We start from the raw sequence: 19,139 nt of genomic DNA on the forward strand, positions 1-19,139 counted from the left end.
GACATGCACATATGTGCCACCAAAGCCGTTAGTCACAATACAGGTGGACAGTGTCAGTACACTTTCTCGTTTTCGCAGAGCCACCGTGACTGCCACATGCGTCGTCTTTCATTTCGCAGATGATTTGATCGCTCAAGGCAAATCCAACTTTTTCGACTTCATATTCATCGACGCGGACAAGGTGTCGTACGACGAGTACTACGAGAAGAGCCTGCAGCTCGTCAAGCGCCACGGCATCATCGCTGTCGACAATGTGAGTTGCCTGCCGCTGTCACGGGTTTTGAGGGCACGTGACATGGCGGAAGTGTGGGACGCATTCTGCACATTTGCGCTACGGCAGTACTGACTTCTGGGCAAAATAGTGGAAAGTTGGACTTGTCGGTGATTCATGGTGGGACGTACAGTCGCGATCAAAAGTTTGGGGTTCACGGCACCAGCAAAAAATAGCATGAAAATATATTGAAGCGCAACTCCGTGGCCTAGAATTTATTTATTACATTGTATTGCAGTCCAGCAAGCCCTTGAGGTGGCGTTGAGGCAGGGCCTTGGCGTTCCCCCGGTGAAGACCTTAGCATGGGTCGCGTTAAACCTTGCCGGACTTACAATAAAGCTGGATCCATCCATCCACTTGTATTAGTTAAAAACCCGCGCGTGCGCTCGCGCTCTTGGTTTCAACCGGAATGTCGAGGCTGCGACAAGGAGAAGAAGAAGAAAAGTCACGCGAGTTATACGGGGATTGGTCAAATATGCGCGCCTAGGTGTCGGTTATGAGCCCTTGAGCTCTGGCGGCTTCTTTGGCCCGCGGGAGGACCCGGACTTGGTCTTCGAGGGCGGAGTTGAGCAGCATAGACAACATATATATATGTATATATAAGACGTCGTATAACATCGTATATACATATAATACATATATAAGAGATCGCGGCACCTTACTCTACGAACTTTTGATCACGACTGTACATTGTTAAAGGGAAGGAACACACATTACTAGAGCATGGGCGAAGTTTCCTCTGTTACAAGCTCGGAAGCGTCGAGCATTGCAGCGCGTGGCATGTAGAAGATGGCGCTGGTTCTTTTTATTTTGTATTATATACCGGCATGTGGCATCGAATGCACTTCTGCAGGCACCAGCACCTGCAGCACCTGCAAGATGTGAGCCACCTAGAAGCCATGTTCTGTTTAACAATGGAACTGCACAATGCAGGAACACGGGGCAGACACACGAACGGTGACTTGTAATCTTATGAGTCAGCGACTTGTGTTTCTTCTCCTGTGCATCTCCTACGTCTGATCTGTACGTCCATTTGTAAATGCCCTCTAAGTCCTTGCGTTGCATTTCCCTGGAGTGCATGCGAGGTAGGTGCGTTGCATAGCGTATAGTGCAAGCATGCGTTGTACGTCACATGCATATTATACCCCGAGAACTCCTACTAAACAACCTTCCAGCAAATAGTCACAGTGTCCGATACTATAAGTACGCAAGCGTTTATTCATTGTAACCAACGCACAAAGCGGGCGAAAACCTGTGTCCTCGTCATTTCAGCACGTTACTGACAATGAATTAATTCCGACTTGCCCAACTTCCAGCAATTGGACGCAAGGGCTTACCTTAAAAACGTTTTTGTGCGTGATTTTCTGAGGCAGCAGAATGATGCACTGAGATTGTATTTTTAGGAAACAGGGAGAAGGTTAAAGGGTATGAGCAAAGAAAAAATTAAAGGGACACTAAAAGCACATACTAAGTCGACGTGGACTGTTTAAATAGCATTCCAGAAACCTCGAAATGCTTTAGAGCCAAAAAGAGACTTAGTTTGCGATAAAATTGTATCTGAAGGGTCCGAATACCTTTTTCGAAATTCAAATCTCCCGCCACACAACCGGGGGAGTGGTGACGTTGCATACGCCATTACCACCCTTTGCTGCTGTCGGTGAGTAGAACGGCGCCCGACAGAGGGTGACACCGAGCCAAGACAGAGCGGAGGATTCCCCGCTGCAGATGCCTTTAGGTGAGGTGGCGCAGACCGTTCGGGCATCCCGTGACATCACGTGGATGTTGAACTCTGTGCTAGTTGCAATTTGTACGAGTTTCGCGAGACAGCGAAATAAGCGCAGCACTACGCGATGAAGAATGTACTACGCGAAAGCGTGGGCGGCACAGAGTCGAGTGAAAACGAAACCTTTCGACCACCCGAACGGCAATTTCAATTAGTTCTTTTTTCTGAGCATGAAATGGAAGTGGACAAGTAGAATTTTATTTCATCTTATAATGCAATACGAGTAGGTTTTTTTGTAACGGGTAGCTGAGTACTAGTGACAGAATTCAATTGAGGAGGGCTTTCGTCATCGGGCAAGTGCTAGAATGTCCCGGGGGAGTCACTAATAATGTCCTGCATTTACCTCGACTTCTCGATTATTAAAGCTCTATTCGCTACAATATTGACGCCTTAGAGGTTCTCGAACACTAATCTATCACTTTAACCTGACTTGGTATTTGCCTTTAGTGTCCCTTACAGTGCGTGGGTTTAGAAGCCAAACGGAATTTTATTTTCTGCCTGTTAGAGGCGTTATGTGAAACGCGTGATAAGGTCTCATGATGTCCTTGGAGAACCAAATGTGGCAGAGAGTTTATATTTTGAACGGGGAAGAAGTATATTCAGGGTGATGCGCGCAGATAGTTTAGCATGTAGGTTAATTAGGTGCTTTCCAAATACATACTGTCACAACTTTCTTCTTCTTGAGGGACTGTATACAAAGCCCATACTTTGTGTGTATCACTACGTGGCACGGAGTTTCAAGGTGCACGGGTACGGAGGGCCAATGTATATATATTATGCACGATCAAAGTCGAAACGGTAGGTTCATAACAGCATTTGTCAAAAAAATATTTATACGAGCGGTGGAGAGCGTTACACAGACGTTATACGCAATATTTCCTAGCAATCTGGGAGAAGTGAATACGGCACTAAGTTCACAAGCATACGGTACCAACGTTAGGGGCTATGTGCGACCATAGCTCAAAATTTGTGAGGTAATTATAGGCTTTGCAGATAAATACTGAATACTTGTTTTCTCTATACTTTAAGACGTTATGTGGCGCGCGCAGAAAGTATTCCCGGTGTCATCGGTGAACTGAAGCTGGATTCCGGTTTATATTTACTGGAAATAGTGAGAATGTTACGGACGATGTGCAGGAAAACTTCTGAATGTGTGGATTATTAACAGTTTATGTAGTTATTTCCTTGCGTAAGTAGTCCGGAGCGTTATGAATGCGTTTTCAGAACCACATTGAATGTATTTCCGCTCTCCAGAGAGAACTACAATTGGCACTTAACTCAAGTTTAATTAAAATGGGGTGCACATTACGACATGATGTGCGTGTGAAGATTGAGGTGTATGCGTTTGGTACGGATATTGCAGTAAATTATTTCCCCAGGTGCTCGAGGGCGATAAACAGCCGTTACCCGTGACGTGTCCCAGTGTCCTGAGAGAATGTTTCCTGACACTGACTTCACATTCAATAAAAATGAGATGGATGGCATGTTATGAGTAGTCCGTGGATAAAAGTATAACGCTTCTGGCTTAAATACGAGCTTCGATAATAGTTACATGATACTCAATGTATACTTTCAGGTGTTGTGGAACACAGTTTTTATCGTGTGACAATGCGGCATTTAGCTTATATTTGATGAAATTAGAGGGCAGGCATGAGTGATGTGGAAGCAACGTTCGAAGCGTACGGTTAATTGTGTATGGGTAACTGCACGAAATAAGCCTATGGGCATGGGCTTGTAAGGCTATGGGCACGAGTAAATGCGCCTTCGCAAAACTCTGGAAAATGTAGAAGCTTCTGAAACTCACGAAAACGCATCCATTGCCGTTTCTCTAGAAATGATGCAGAACCCGGAACTTTTGCGGAGGAACGGGCGCCTAAGCACGACGTCCAACATCGGGAGGCGTCCGCATTACGGTGGGGGGCGATATGCTGGGATTTGCGTCATATTCGGTAACCACCAGGTGCCCGCGTTGTCTGTGAAAGTGCTTTTTATAGGCTGATAGTATACAAAAAACTATGACAACTACCGAAAACCCTGAGGCTTGGCGTTGATTGCTTCAATAGCATTCGCTGTCATTTATAACCAATTTCGCTAAAGTGTAACTCCTTTGTCTTTCGAGACACTGTTTCTTTCAGCATAGAGTTTGGCCAGCTTTGTATGTAATTGTACAAGACGCGTCTCACCAGCTGCACCGGTAGAATAACAGGTTGGAGATGCCATGCATTCAAACAGGCCAAATGTCCAGTTTGCCTCGTCTCATATGTGTGTATTATATTTTTTTGCTTGTCACGCGCCGAATATTTCAGAATATTCAGAGAAGCCGCCAATAAGTGCTGAGGACTTGTTCAATAGTTAGGCTGCAGCATGTTGCACCGGAAAAAAAATCCCAAGCTCCAGCGTTTTTTTCATTCGATAACTTAATCAACGCTAACAGCAGTTGTGAGCGATGTATACAGAGCTCATATTGTGCGCCTATACCGCGGTTGCTCAGCTGCCTTGGCGTTAGGCCGCTAAGCACCAGGTCGCGGGATCAAATCCCGACCGAGGCGACCGCGTATCTATGGGGGTGAAATGCGAAAACGCTCGTGCATCATGCATGTGGTGCATGGTAAAAAAAAAAGGAAAGACGTGAGTGGTCTAAATTAATCCGGAGTCGTCACCACTACGGCACGCATCACGAATGAGGTTGTAGTTTTGGGCACGTAAAAACTCCAGAATTTCTTTTAAAGCTCATATTGTGGCTCTCGCCTCATTCGCGTTTGCGCAGGTCCTGTGGAAATCTAAAGTGTTCAACCCGGCCATCGACGACCCAGCCACGGAGTGCGTGCGACGGCTCAACCGCAAGCTGGCGTCCGATGACCGCGTCGAGATGTGCATGCTCACCCTGAGCGACGGCGTCACTTTAGCCTTCAAAAAGTGAACGTGTGACCGCTGCCGATTCGTACATTACCTGCTCGGCCTTGGGTAACTGTTATCCGCCGGTGCTTGTTTAAGCACGGCAGCTTTAAGAAGATGGAGACTTCTAGGGAAAAACAAAACATAGAGTGAAAAATTTGAGAAATATGTCCTCGTCACTTGCAACATTTCAGTAAAGGTCTAGACTTTTGGGCGACTATCTCTCCATTTTGTCCACAAACATTTTACCAACACTGCTGAACTGTATACCATAATATGTAGCTGCGGAGGAAAACCCCTGAGCAGTAAGCAGTGCTTTGAGCAGCTACTTGACTGACTCTTTGGTCCTCAGTATGGTGTGTGCCAAAGACCACAATATTCTTGTTTCTTGTTTCTGATGCCATCTGTTAGAAATGCTACCAGCAGTGTTACAAGTTGCATTCGTTGCAGTGTCCATGCATAAAAAAAATGAAGTAATGCACATTTGAGATTACTGGCCTGCTCTTTAGTAATGGTGCACGGCCAATGTGTGTTTGTGCATTTAACATTCCAGCATACAAGTCAGCACAGTCTTTGCTCAGGTGTTCCTCCAGCTTCTTTTTTTTTAATGAACCTTTTTGGGTAGCTGCCTCCTACTTGAAATGCATGGAAAACCTCTTTTGGCAGTTGAAGGATTTTTTCAAAGACTGCTATATTTTGTGCAACAATGACTTGGTTGACAACGTCCTCCAGTGTTGCCCTGCACATACTCTCGATTGTTTCTCTGCTCGCCCACAGCCATCTCAGCATTGAGCCGTCAATGTCGGGGAAGTGATGCAGAACATAATAGGTTTCTATGGCTTCAGGTTTTCGCCCACCCACATAAGGGTGCTCACTTGCTGGAAAGAAAACTGCGGAGGGATGCGTGAGATTAAAGATAAGCATTTCTAACATTTCAATTTCTACGGGAACACATGACAATGCAATTTTCTTCATGAAGCTTGTAAAGTTGTATGGGCATATTGAAACGAAATATATGCGTGGGAAGACCATTAGATGCTGTAACAACAGAGAGTGACTGTTTTAAAACTGAACTGAATGTAAGAAACGATTTCAGTACCAAGGTATACAGACTAGATAGTGAACAAAATTGCTGTCCCCTCGTTAAGGCATGTGCACATTCACTGCGGACACATAAAACGAGTGCATGTAAGCTGTTGTATGCAAAACATGCATAATAAGTAGGTGATATGTCAACAATATGCTTACTGCCAAAGACCTCCTCAATCGACGCTTTGTCATCAAGGCGTTGCACTTTTGATGGTTGTTCCCAGCTCTGTACATCTTCATATCTTGTAATGTGTTATGCCACAGCAGTACAGCGTTTGCAAGTGCCCGCAGCTCCATGCCTGCAGATACAGTATCCTCGAAGTGGGTGGGTGTCTTTGTCAATCTGAAAGACAATACGCAAGTTGGTTACGTTAGTTGTGGTAAGTTAGGCAAGCTGTGTATCATAAGTACAGAATGCTATTATTGTGACCAATGGTAGGCATTATTTTAATGAAACCGTTGTGATACAGTACATATGTTCACAAAAAAAAGTAGCACTTGTTATCCACAGGAACATCTGCGACTACGTCACAGTGAACATGTGGCTGCAACATTTTGCAAATATCAGCTTCAGTTGATTGTCTTAAAACATAAAATACTGGGCACGAAATTCAATATATCGTGCTTAGGAATAAAAAGTATGCAGAAACAACACTGGAGTTGTCTAAGTATGCGTAAGCGTACCCCCAAATTTCAGTTGGCTCATCCCTAAATTTGGAGTTGCCACACTCCCAATGATCATCATCATCATCATCACCAATTACTCCTGTCCTGCGCCAGCCGATTCTAACTAGTGCCCACAAATTTCCTAATTTTGTCACTCCTCCTAGTCTTCTGTCATCTTGGATTGCGTTTCCCTTCTTTTGGTGCCCATTCTGTAGCCCTAATGGTCCAATGGTTATCTAACCGGCGCATTGCATGACCTGCCCAGCTCCATTTTATTCTCTTGATGTCAATTAGAATATCGTCTATACCCGTTTGCTCTCTCATTCAAACCACTCTCTTTCTGTCTTAACTTTATGCCTAGCAATCTTCGTTCCATAAGGGGCTAAAGAGCCATTTTCCAAGCATTTCACCCCGGAGAAGCCGAACACCAGGACAGGGGAAAGCTCGTACCCGCTGCATTACTGATGGGTACCCAGTAGGACTGGGCATGGAATCCCACACCTCCCGCATGCGAGGCGGATGCTTAGAGTACTTGGTCAGAGCTGCGGTAACACAAGAACCTGCTAAACACTTTGTGATGTTCTGAGTGAAAACATATTTTAGACAATTCAGTGACAAGTAGCTTGAGTACGAGTAATGTGCGCTTTCAAATACATATACATGTTAAAGAGACCTGGATGTGTCAAAAAAGTTAATTTACATGCATTAGTAAAAAAAAAGCCTATAAACAATACATGTCATATGGCACTGCCCATTCATTTGGAATGCTTTCTTATAGAATACAGTACTTAACAGTAGTCTTCAACATGGAAGAAACACTTCACATTTGGCAAACACCAATGTTCAGACCTCCTCACTGACTGTCTCACAAGAGAAACTACTAAGCACTTTGTAGTCTTTTGAGTGAAAACATGTTTTGGACATTTCAGTCACAAGTAATGTGAGCACGAGTAATGTACCCTTTCACATACCTTTCCATTATACACTACAATTTCTGGAAAAAGAAACATTTTTGGCAGGTTGTTATATTAAGCCATACACTTTATAAAAAAGATAATTCCTTACAAGATCATTCTATAGCACTTTTCTAGTTCAAGAAGACATGTGCATTCATAAAGCATTTTCGAAAAAAAAAACACAGAAGAAAAAAACTACTTTCGACGTAGTCCTTGAACCAGTTTTGTGGGTGGTGGTTTCACCTGGCTCTGGCTTCTGGATATAATGACGTTGAGTTGACGTTCTCAGCAAGAACACGGTGAGTGCCTCGGTAAGGAGCTCTCTGGTTTCAGAGATGATCGCAGTAGCTTAGTCTCACTAATACAGGACATTGCACATCACTGAATAGAGGCACACCAGGCCCTTTAACAGTTGCATCAATTACAGCACTGAAGAGCGGCCCAAGGGGTGCCACTGAAGGCACAGTGTGCACCTGCAATGATGAACGTGCGAAAAACTTTCTGGACAACACTGTGAAGCGAATTTGTGTCTTCCGGAGTCTCCAATGCGGTTCGTTCGGTTCCAATGCGGCCGACGCGGCCGCAATTCGATCCCGCGACCTCCTGCGATCAATCCGTCTGCGCGTACTTTTGTCGCACTGTGCTGGTAATGGCGGTCGTAGTGCACTGGCAACAAAAAAATATATCTAAAAGCACGTCGCATGTTCCACGGGACACAGATTGGCCAATGGAGGAGCGGAGGAGGCTGAGGCGACAGGAGGCGGGGAGGAGGACACGCCGGGGAGAGTGGGGTGGCGGAAAGATCTAAGAATGGCGCTACTTTTGGAAAATTGAAGGGTTTTAGGAGGGAGCGCGAAAGAGAGGAGCGAAGGCGGCGAAGGAGAGCGTCGCTACGTTACGAAGTTTCAGTGGGTTTAGAACGCGACAAGATCTATGAGCGAAGCTTGTGAAGTTATGTCGTTATACGTGCGAGTCTGTGGTGAAGTCGGTATGACCGTAGTCGTTTGGCCCATGTGGTGTTTGGTGGACTTCGCCTTGGCCCGTGAATGATCGTGTTGCCCAGTGGCTCTTTGGAAGCTTATGGTGTGGTTTGTGTGGATGTCGTCGCTGCTTTTCCCATTTCCTGTGTGCAGCCTGTGCTCCTGATTGATTGTGTTGCCCAGTAGGTTTGATGAAGTTGAGTGTGACTATCGTTGCCGCTTAAGACGGCTTTAATTAGTTATAGGTCGTCACGCTGCCTTTCGAAGCGCTTATAAGCGCGACAACCTTCACCGATGTTTGTGTAAGCAATGTGGAAGTATCGCAATGATAGCTAGAAAATCAACCAGTATCAACTCAGTTCTGTGTTTCATGGTTGTGGGAAGTTATGCCTGCACGAGCGGCAAAATAACAGAAGTCCGTTATATACCACCGTTTTTTTAACGGAGCTTTGCAACAATAGGATAAAGTTATGCTGTGAAGCATACAAATAATTGCGATGAAGAATACGCATTATTGCGGTGAAGTATACCAAAAGTCGACAGGTGCCAGTACGTTACTGTGGTAATTAAGCCCCCTTATTTTGGGTCCGTGCGCCTTTAGAAGGCGCGAACAGAGTGGAATCACGGTCTGAGATCATGCTACAAACCCAGCCGATGTATCACTTGCACACAAAAACAACTAAATAAACACCGACGATTACGATTGCGAAATTTGAGCGCAGCTCTATACGTGTTGTCATTCCGCGTGTCAATATTTTGTATTATAATTATTTAGGTACACAGTTTACATTAGGAAGAGAACGCTGTGGGTAGCGTGGCGTGGACAATCTGTGTCGTGCGGCACATTGAAAATGAAGCGATGTGTGGTGCGACTTCCTCGCTAATCAGGAAATCGCGAGAGGCAGCACGTGGGTGACGCGTCGGCGCGATTCAGAGCAGCCGCCACAGACAGACCTCCGCTCATGCAGTGCTTTGTTTCCATACACAGGACGCGCACTACTCTGGCTTCTTATCGTAGCCGTCGTCTCCGCACAACCCGTTTTGCACGGCACTGCGCTTTCCTTCTCACGATTTCGTTCCACCAATGACGAGAGCGGCCCTTCGTCCCGGGGAAATCGTGCCACCAGTGTCACCGGCGACAACACCCAAGGGAGCGTCACATCGAGCCTTGCTCGTAGCCGCTCGCCATCGCCCCATGCAGGAGCAGTGATCCTCGTCACATACGCTGGTGCCGCGGACTGACCTCAGCAGATGACGCCGCGGACGAGCGTACTGCTCCCCACCTCACGCCACCCTGCCTCCCCCTCGGAAGCGCAGATGATATTACCAGTACGGCTACGGATGTCGTGGCCGCCGGCTACTCAGCGCATGAGCAAGCCGTTTCCCCTCCACTCCTCCACTTTCGGCCTCATGCTTTCACTGTAGAGTCCTTCACTTTCTATCCCGTGCGCTCCACGTTTGCTTTCATTTTTTGCTATGCTCGTTCATTCGGCTACGCCGCCGAGGTATGACGCTGACACTCGACGCAGGAACGGGCGCTTAGGAGCTGCGTTCTAAAATTCACCGTCAATTGCAATGCTCCCTAATTCGAAAATTTTGAGCATCAGTTTAGGTTTATTGAATTCGCAATATATTGAGGCTAGGAATTTCCGAACGGCAGGTTCGACTAGGCGGCGGTTCTGCGCCTCTGCTCGGGCAGCTCGTTTAACAGCAGAAGCCGACGAAGCATTTCCCTCGGTTGTTCAGAAAGAAATCGTAAACACGGGAACGCGTGGCTCGCGCGGAGCGCATTTTTTAGCGACGGCAGTGTAGGCTGAGTAGCGCGTGCGTAGTTGTTCGGAAGCCCACGCCAGGGCTACAGTGCACGAGCTCGCCGCATGACTTAGTAATAACATCATCGGTGTGAGGCACGTCCAGCTTGGCACTCCGCTGTCTCCACCCTATCGCCATACTATCCTCCTCCACTTTCCTCCTTTCGCTTTTTTCGTTATCGCCGTCTTTGATCTTCCGCTGCACTCCGGCTTCGCTCTCTTTTTATAGCGGTAGCAATTTCAGGCGCATTTCTGCCGTCGGCGTCGCCGAGAGGTTCTGTATAAAGTCCAAGGGCGATGAAACCGCCGCCGCGCGCCGTATGCTGTATGTGCTAGTGAAAGCTTGCGAGGGTGAGCCGGCGAACGCTGTAAAATCTCGTGTGCGCGAGAGGAACGCGGCCCGGATTCGTGCCCTCTCCTGTCACGCGCGAGGCAGGGGGTCAGGCGAGGGAGGAGGCGCGTTCAGCTCGGGCTGCAGCTAGGGTATGGCTAGGGTGCCTGACGTCCTCTTCGCCCGCCGCTTCGTACAGAGTGGAGACAACTGCGGTGTCTACTACGGCATTGACCATGCAAATCCCGGACGCCGTAGTAGATGCCTTTCGCGGTCGCCGTAGAGACGCGTTGCCCTCGCTCGTGTGTCTTGAAAGCGATCGGTGACGTGGCCAAAGTGCGCGCCCGCGCGGGCCTCATCTTCAAAGCTATCTGCGATGTTTGCAGAGTGTGCGCATTACCGGCAGCTTCGTACGCGCTGTGCTTTCGACGTTTCGTTCGCGTTGGAGCGAGAGATGCACGAAGGTCAGTTCGCTTGCTACTGCCGCGATTCTTCACTCCAGTATTTTGACAGCGGGATTCGCGCTCATCGAGCGAGAGGAGTTCATGTTTGCCGGTGCGCGCTTGTCACCGTCCTGGTTAATTTAGTTAAAACACGTTGGCGGGCTAGTTGGTTTGAATCCACGATAGAATGTGTAAGCGTGACTGAACAAAAGCGTAAAATAACTGAAGACAAAACAAACCGTGGTTTCCCTTCTCAGAAACAAAAAGAAACGTTCAGACAGCACCGCAAAACGAACCGGCACCACGTCAACTTGGGAAATGTATCTTAACTGTTTAAATTCCTACTGCTCCGCTCTCAGTATAGCCAAAAATAAATATTTTTCCCAAGGCTTTGCTTCACTACTCAAATCTGATCCTAGAAAGTTATGGCAAATTTTATCTCCCGAACGCCGCACTAGCGACATCTCGTTACACAATGAGAACAACATTCCTATTTCTAGCAGTCGATGCGCTCAAGATTTTAAGAAATTATTCTCATTAGTATTCACGAAAGAAAGTATCACTAATTTGCCCATTGTTTCAGACCATTACCGATAAATGGAACCTATTGACATTACTATTGATGTTATTGTTCAGCTTATTAATAACGGGAAAGTTTCATCTTCAGCAGGTATTGACAATAATAACTCTAAATTACTTAAAAAATACAGTCTTAGTATCTAGGAAGTTTTTATTCCATATATTTCATCAGTCTTTAATGACAGGTCACATATCCCAAGATTAGAAAACAGCCAAAGACATGCCCATCTTCAAAGACGTTGACAAAACTTGGCTGAAAACTACCGACCGATATCACTGACATGCATATTGACACGTCTATTCCTCTATGCAGACGACAACAAAGATAGGGACATTAACGGACTTCGTCTAGTGGGTCAGTGGGATTTCGGCGAGGACAAAGAAGACGTGTCTCTGGCCTGTTTTGTATTTGAACAAGTTGTCCTGCGGCTCTTGAACGTCTCCCTGTCTACTGTCCGCCTTGTACTGCGACACTGGTGAAGGTGCTGGGTACTGACCGCGCCTGATGCTCGGGAGTCCTTCTGGGAGTCGTTCCTCTAGCCCGGACGCATTATCACCAGTTACAACACCCGTGCATCGCTTTAGTCGTCGACTGCTGGGCCTTGCCCCGGAGTTCTCCCCTCTTCAACCACCTCTCTCTAGGAGCTCCACACATCTCGCAATGGCTGAAACCAGCCCAACGCAAGCACCGCAAAGCAGCCGGTTTTCCAGTCCATAACAAGTAACCGTTCTGCATCCTCTGGTTCCCAATCGCTATCGCGGAGCAGTCTTCGAAGACATTGAAGACTGGCTTGACAAATATTTGCGCGTACCACAGATTAATCAGTGGACTGGGCAGCAAAAGCTCTCCCACGTCTATTTTGCCCTTGACGACAGCGGCCGCACTTGGCACGAAAACTGCGAAGCTGGACTAACGACATGGAATGACTTTCGTCAGAAAATCACAGATACTTTTGCGAGTGCCGACCGACGCGACCGTGCCCAGCAGATGATGGAGCTACGCGTACAACAACCTAATGAGTCGGTCACATGTTCGCCGAGGACATGCCCGCCTCTTTCGTAGAGCCGACCCGAACATGACTGAAGAAAGAAAGTTGCGCTACGTCATGCGAGGTGTCAAAGAGCAGTTCTTCGCTGGACTTGTGCGGAATCCACCAGTCACCGTCGCTGACTTCATCAAAGAGGCTACGGCTATTGAGCGGGCCCTTCATCAGAGACGCAGACAGTACGATCGACTGTACAGTCGATCAATCAATGCCGAACAATGGCGAACAATCAATGCCGCCGCAGTGACTGGAAAGTATCAGAACCCCTTGCGGGAATTGATCAGAGAACTCGTCAGAGAAGAAATTCAAAAGATTCTGACACCGACAGTGGATAGAGCCGTAGCATCAATCGCCGGAGTGGTGCGTGACGAAATCAGGCAGGTGTTACCGGCAGCCGATCATCAAGATCACCAGCGTCCCATGACCTACGCAGCCGCTGTCTGATGTCCACCACCCATTACAACCACACCGCCGTACCACCAGTCTCCGACAGTCGCTCCTTGGTCACCGCCGCAAGAGGAGGCTTCGAGGCGCGCACCCGTCACGCAGTTACAGTCATACCACCAGCCGCCGTTCACAGCGCCTTGTTAAACGCCGCAACACGACACTACGGGACGGCCGCAATTTCGGAGAACCGAGGCATGGCGCACCGTCGATAGGCGTCCACTCTGTTTTCACTGCGGAGGCGCCGGCCACATTTCGCGTCATTGCTGGCATCGCGACACATTATTTCGACCTTTTCCCTTACTTCACCCTTGAAAGCGTACTGAACTACACAGAGAACAGTCGCAGTTCAACTGCTTCTAATCAGTTAATGCTAATTTTAGATTAATTGGGAAATGATAGAATGTTGTACCGGGCTAAATATTGCCAATATTGCTGAGTAGTGACATCCTGATCTCCCATAAAAGTCGCCAAGACTATCGATCTTCATCCTAAAACCAGCGACCCACACAGGCGCATCGAACAGCATATTTAATCAAATTAGCCTTGTGAAAGCCATATGAACTGAAAAAAAAAAACGCTTTCTGTCCTCCACCAAATGCCAACATTAATCGGTTCCCCTCGTAAGGTGAAGGTGGCCGGCTTCACCTTTAGGACATCATCTCCACACCAGATATTTTTTTCCAAACCTTGTTGGTCACAACCAACAGCTCCTCCAGAAACTTGCGACGCAGGCACCCATGCGAGTGACTCCGGATGCGTCAGCAACTGTATCAACCTTCTCCGTGCTCGAGGGCGACATTGCTGCGAAAGAATGGATTGTCGAGTTCAATGAAACGGCAAGATTGGCGGGATGGAGCGCCGAGGAGGAGCTCACCATGGCGAAGTTAAAACTGTCGGGTACTGCGCGCCACTGGCAGCAGTTCACGGGAGAAAGTTGTACCTCGTGGCCATGCCCGAAAGCCGCCTTTCGAGATGCCTACGTTCGTCCACCATCGAAGGCCCAGCAATGGAGGCTCATGGAACCGCGCGTCCAGCGCAAAGAGGAGCACCAAGAGAGCTACGTTCGTGAGAAAGAAAAACTTAGTATGCGACTTGGCATCACTGTGTAGGCAACAAAAGAAGAAATCGTCACAGGACTGGTGCAGAGAGAATTAGGCTATGCCATGAGGAACCGTGTTCACGATTCCATGAATGACATACTGCGTGAAAATAACAGTTATGAATTGTTCAAGAAAAAACCGCGAAGCAAAGTTCATTCCAGATGGCAGACACAGGGACGATAAGTCTGCGTGATTTTCAAAGACAAGCGAACCACCGTCACGAGAGGACGAGAACGCTGCGATGCAGAGACGTCGGTAGGAACCAAAGTGCTACAATTGTCAAGAATGGGGTCATCTCGCACGACACTGCCCGAGTCCACGACGTGAAAAAAAACATTTCTTGCTGCAAGCAAAGACACGGCAAAAAGCGAACTTCACGTGTTCCACGTAAAAAGCAAGAATGAAGATGAAAGGTCGGGACAGTCCTAGTCATTGAAAAATGTAAACGTCAATGGGAACCTACAGCCGCTCCTCTGGACACTGGTATACAGATCACCTTAACCAAGTCAAAATGTGAATTCAGATAGGCAATGAAGTAAGCAAACCACATAACTGTGATAAGTCACGCGTTATTGGCGCAGCCTGTGAAATAAAGGACCAGATCGAGGCTGATTTAGAAGTTGACAGTAAGCTGTTCAAGAGCGTGAGAATGCACGTAGTTCCAGACGATGCCTTCACGGGGCCTGACGTTATCGTGGGAACAGACATCCTTTACTCACTAAATGCTGTGCTGCTGAGGAAAGAAAGCACCACCATTCTGCTGGTTAAGCGATACGTCCCGTTGCTCAGCAAGATTGAAATCAACAATATTTAAGCTTCGTGACGGCACAGTCACGAAGCTTAAACGGCACCTCGAAGACATCTGCTGCTGGCGGGTACGTCTCGACACAAATAAGTTCGGGAAAATTTGTCAGTATTTCATCAGCATTTCTAACTCTTCGATGTGAATTTTCCCTTCCACACAATTTAGGCTTAAATGATCCGTCAATAGTCACTTCGTCTCTCCAAGAAATATTCATCTTCAATCACTTCATGTCTGGTCTAGATAAAATAAACAGGAAGTCAACACCCTGCATGATAAGGGCATCTACTTTCATGTGACGTCCACCAAATTCAACTTCTACTTCTGCCCATTGTTGCAACCTTCTAATTTTTCCGTCATAGCTTTGAACACTGACTATTCTTCCTTCATACACCTTGCTCGGTTGGACAATTTCCTGATTTACCAGGCTTACGGATGTTCCAGTATCAACCAGAGAGTCAAGATTTTTTCCATTTACCATTATTTTAACAAATATGAGATTTGACTTCAGAAGGTATACATTTTCCATCGTTTCACATTGGTCGGACTCGGTATTATAATATTCTACCGTTTCGCCATGTGCGTCAATGCTCAGTGGTAGAGTACTATACCTTTTGATGGGACCATCAATCAGGAAATCGCTGGACACATACTTAAGGCAAGCAAGTAAGTCATCCGTGGAGGTAGGACGGTGAACACAAACCTCTCTTTGCGATTCGTTAGGCATGCCATGAATTATCAGGGGAAGGATTGCAGAGTCCTATAGATTAGGGTTGGCAATGTAGAGTAAACGCCTCTTGTCGAAAAAAATAATCCATGACTGCCCCTTCTTTGTTTCTGAAAGCTATTGCGTCGTCCCATCTGTCAACCGGATTTCGGTCAAAAGCACAAAGAAAACTATCTTTCCACTTGTGCCTTGAATCACGGCACTGATTTGCAATTCGCATGTCCCACAATTTTCTGGCATTGCCAGATAAAAAACGGCGCATGTTACACACTTTGTCGTCCAATGACATCCAGTGGTTTTGCGCGCATGCGTATTCATAAAATCTGAGCCACAAGTTGGCGGCATTGGAAACTCCATCGAAACTATCGGGCTTGAGCTCTTCTTGATGTGGTTTCTGTGCTCTTAGTAAGTCGCTAACTGCTTCGAAAATCAGTCGCTGTTGCTCATACTGCCTGGTCTGCTGCTGAAACAGCGCTTGCAACAAGGCGTTATTCGTGAGCTCAGTCTCGTTCCTGGAATATATCTTTGAATGTCCCGGAAACAAACTCAAATTCAGGCATAGAAGCATCGATTCTTACCACACCTTCTTCAACGAGGGCCGCTTCTTTCAGTTAACTCTTCTCAGTGATGATGCGAAGCAGTTCCGATGAAGGATACAATGAGGTGGGCTACTTTTGGAAATTGAAATGTGGGAAGACATGCCTCCAAATCATCAATATATTGCAATCATACATCACATTCATCATCATCAGCCGGGTTACGCCCACTGCAGGGCAAAGGCCTCTCCCATACTTCTCCAACTACCCCGGTCATGTACTAATTGTGGCCATGTTGTCCCTGCACACTTCTTAATTTCATCCGCCCACCTAACTTTCTGCCGCTCCCTACTACGCTTCCCTTACCTTGGAATCCAGTCCATAACCTTTAATGACCATCGGTTATCTTTCCACCTCATTTCATGTCCTGCCCATGCCCACCTCTTTTTATGGATTTCAACTAAGATGTCATTAACTCGCGTTTGTTTCCTCACCCAAGCTGCTCCTTTCTTATCCCTTAACGTTACACCCATCATTCTTCTTTCCATAGCTCGTTGCGTCGTCCTCAATTTAAGCAGAACACTGTTCGTAAGCCTCCAGGTTTCTGCCCCATACGTGAGTACTGGTAAGACACAGCTGTTACATACTTTTCTCTTGAGGGATAGTGGCAATCTGCTGTTCATGATTTGAGAATGCCTGCCAAACGCACCCTAGCCCATTCTCATTCTTCTGATTATTTCAGTCTCATGATCCGGATCCGCGGTCACTACCTGCCCTAAGTAGATGCATTCCCTTACCACTTCCAGCCCCTCGCTACCTATCGAAAACTGCTGTTCTCTTCCGAGACTGTTAAACATTACTTTAGTTTTCTGCAGATTAATTTTTAGACCCACCCTTCTGCTTTGCCTCTCCAGTTCACTCAGCATGCACTGCAATTGGTCCCATTAGTTACTAAGCTAGGCAATATCATCAGCGAATGTCAAGTTACTAAGGTATTCTCCATTAACTCTTATCCCGAATTCTTCCCAGTCCAGGTATCTGAATACCTCCTGCAAACACGCTGTGAATAGCATTGGAGAGATCGTATCTTCAGCCTGACGCCTTTCTTTTGTGGGATTTTGTTGCTTTCTTTATGGAGGACTACGGTGGCTGTGGAGCCGCTATAGATATCTTTCAGTATTTTTACATACGGCTCGTCTACACCCTGATTCCGTAATGCCTCCTTTACTGCAGAGATTTCGACAGAATCAAACGCTTTCTCGTAATCAATGAGAGCTATATATAAGGGTTGGTTATATTCCGCACATTTCTCTATCACCTGATTGATAGTGTGAATATGGTCTATTATTGAGTAGCATTTACGGAATCCTGTCTTGTCCTTTGGCTGAGGGAAGTCTAAGGTGTTCTTGATTCCATTTTCGATTGCCTTAGTAAATACTTTGTAGGCAACGGACAGTAAGCTGATCGGTCTTTAATTTTTCAAGTCTTTGGCATCCCCTTTCTTATGGATTAGGATTATGTTAGCGTTCTTCTAAGATTCCAGTACGCTCGAGGTCATGAGGCATTGCGTGTACAAGGTGGCCAGTTTTTTTTGAACAATGTGCCCACCATGCTTCAACAAATCTGCTGTTACCTGATGCTCCCCAGCTGTCTTCCCCCTTTGCATAGCTCCCAAGGCGTTCTTTACTTCTTCCGGCGTTACTTGAGGGATTTAAAATTCCTCTAGACTATTCTCAGTCACATTATCGTCATGGGTGCTACTGGTACTGTATAAAGCTCTATAGAACTCCTCAACCACTTGAACTATCTCATCCATATTAGTAATGATATTGCCGTCTTTGTGTGTCGACGGAAACATTTGATTCTTGCCTATTCCTAGTTTCTTCTTCACAGCTTTTAGACTTCCTCCGTTCCTGAGAGCATGTTCAATTCTATTCATATTAGAGTTCCTTATGTCAGCTGTCTTACGCTTGTCGATTAACTTAGAAAGTTCTGCCCGTTCAATTTTCGCTGTAGGGTTAGAGACCTTCATACATTGGCGGTTCTTGATCAGATCTTTCGTCTCCTGCGATAGCTTACTTGTATCCTGTCTAACGGAGTTACCACCGAGTTTTGCTGCACACTCCTTAGTGATGTCCATAAGATTGTCGTTCATTGCTTCAACACTAAAGTCATCTTCCTGAGTTCATGCCGAATACCTGTTCTGTAGGTTGATCCGCAATTCCTCTAGTTTCCCTCTTACCGATAACTCATTGATTGGCTTATGTACCAGTTTCTTCCGTTCTCTACTCAAGTCTAGGCTAATTCGAGTTCTTACCATCCTATGGTCACTGCAGTGCACCTTTCCGAGCACACACAAGCACATTTTCCAGCGTTTCTACCAATCACAGAGTGGCGTGGGCCACTCGGGTCCTTGTAACACCACCATCCAGATGGCGCTCGCCTCCAGGCATCCGCAAGAAAGCTGTGGTTGCCGTGAAGCATGGCATGCAATCAGGGATCTTTGAATGATATCACTTTTCACTCTTGAAGGCGAAGCTTAAGCGTCGTCCACATTTTATGTGCTCATTTTATATACTCGTGAGGTGGCGCCACCTCCTACCCATTGACTGCGCCGTCAGGTGCGCAACGGCGCACTCATTAGGCCATGCGTTTAGTCAGCCAGATGGATGCGACT

At 46.7% G+C, this 19,139-nt stretch overlaps 1 protein-coding gene and 1 long non-coding RNA gene across 3 annotated transcripts in view; one reads left to right on the forward strand and one right to left on the reverse strand.

The window, feature by feature from the left end:
• LOC135901310 (O-methyltransferase MdmC-like) overlaps positions 1 to 5,169 on the forward strand; it is a 30,348-nt gene extending 25,179 nt beyond the window's left edge. Inside the window, exons 5-6 of the mRNA XM_070535810.1 lie at positions 120 to 253; positions 4,822 to 5,169. Coding sequence (XP_070391911.1) covers positions 120 to 253; positions 4,822 to 4,974 — 287 coding nt within the window. The 3' untranslated portion in view covers positions 4,975 to 5,169. The remainder of the gene's footprint in view (positions 1 to 119; positions 254 to 4,821) is intronic.
• LOC135901311 (uncharacterized) overlaps positions 1 to 19,139 on the reverse strand; it is a 454,233-nt gene that overhangs the window by 8,240 nt on the left and 426,854 nt on the right. The window contains exons 7-8 of one of the 2 annotated variants that reach the window (XR_011512844.1): positions 6,198 to 6,381; positions 5,592 to 5,839 (exon numbers count right to left, since the gene is read on the reverse strand). This is a non-coding gene — a long non-coding RNA (uncharacterized lncRNA). Of the gene's footprint in view, positions 1 to 5,591; positions 5,840 to 6,197; positions 6,382 to 19,139 lie in introns of those variants that run through there. The other variant, XR_010564089.1, reaches the window with a different exon arrangement.

This window comes from Dermacentor albipictus, chromosome 3 (genome assembly GCF_038994185.2).
Source record: "Dermacentor albipictus isolate Rhodes 1998 colony chromosome 3, USDA_Dalb.pri_finalv2, whole genome shotgun sequence".
NCBI classification, from domain to species: domain Eukaryota; kingdom Metazoa; phylum Arthropoda; class Arachnida; order Ixodida; family Ixodidae; genus Dermacentor; species Dermacentor albipictus.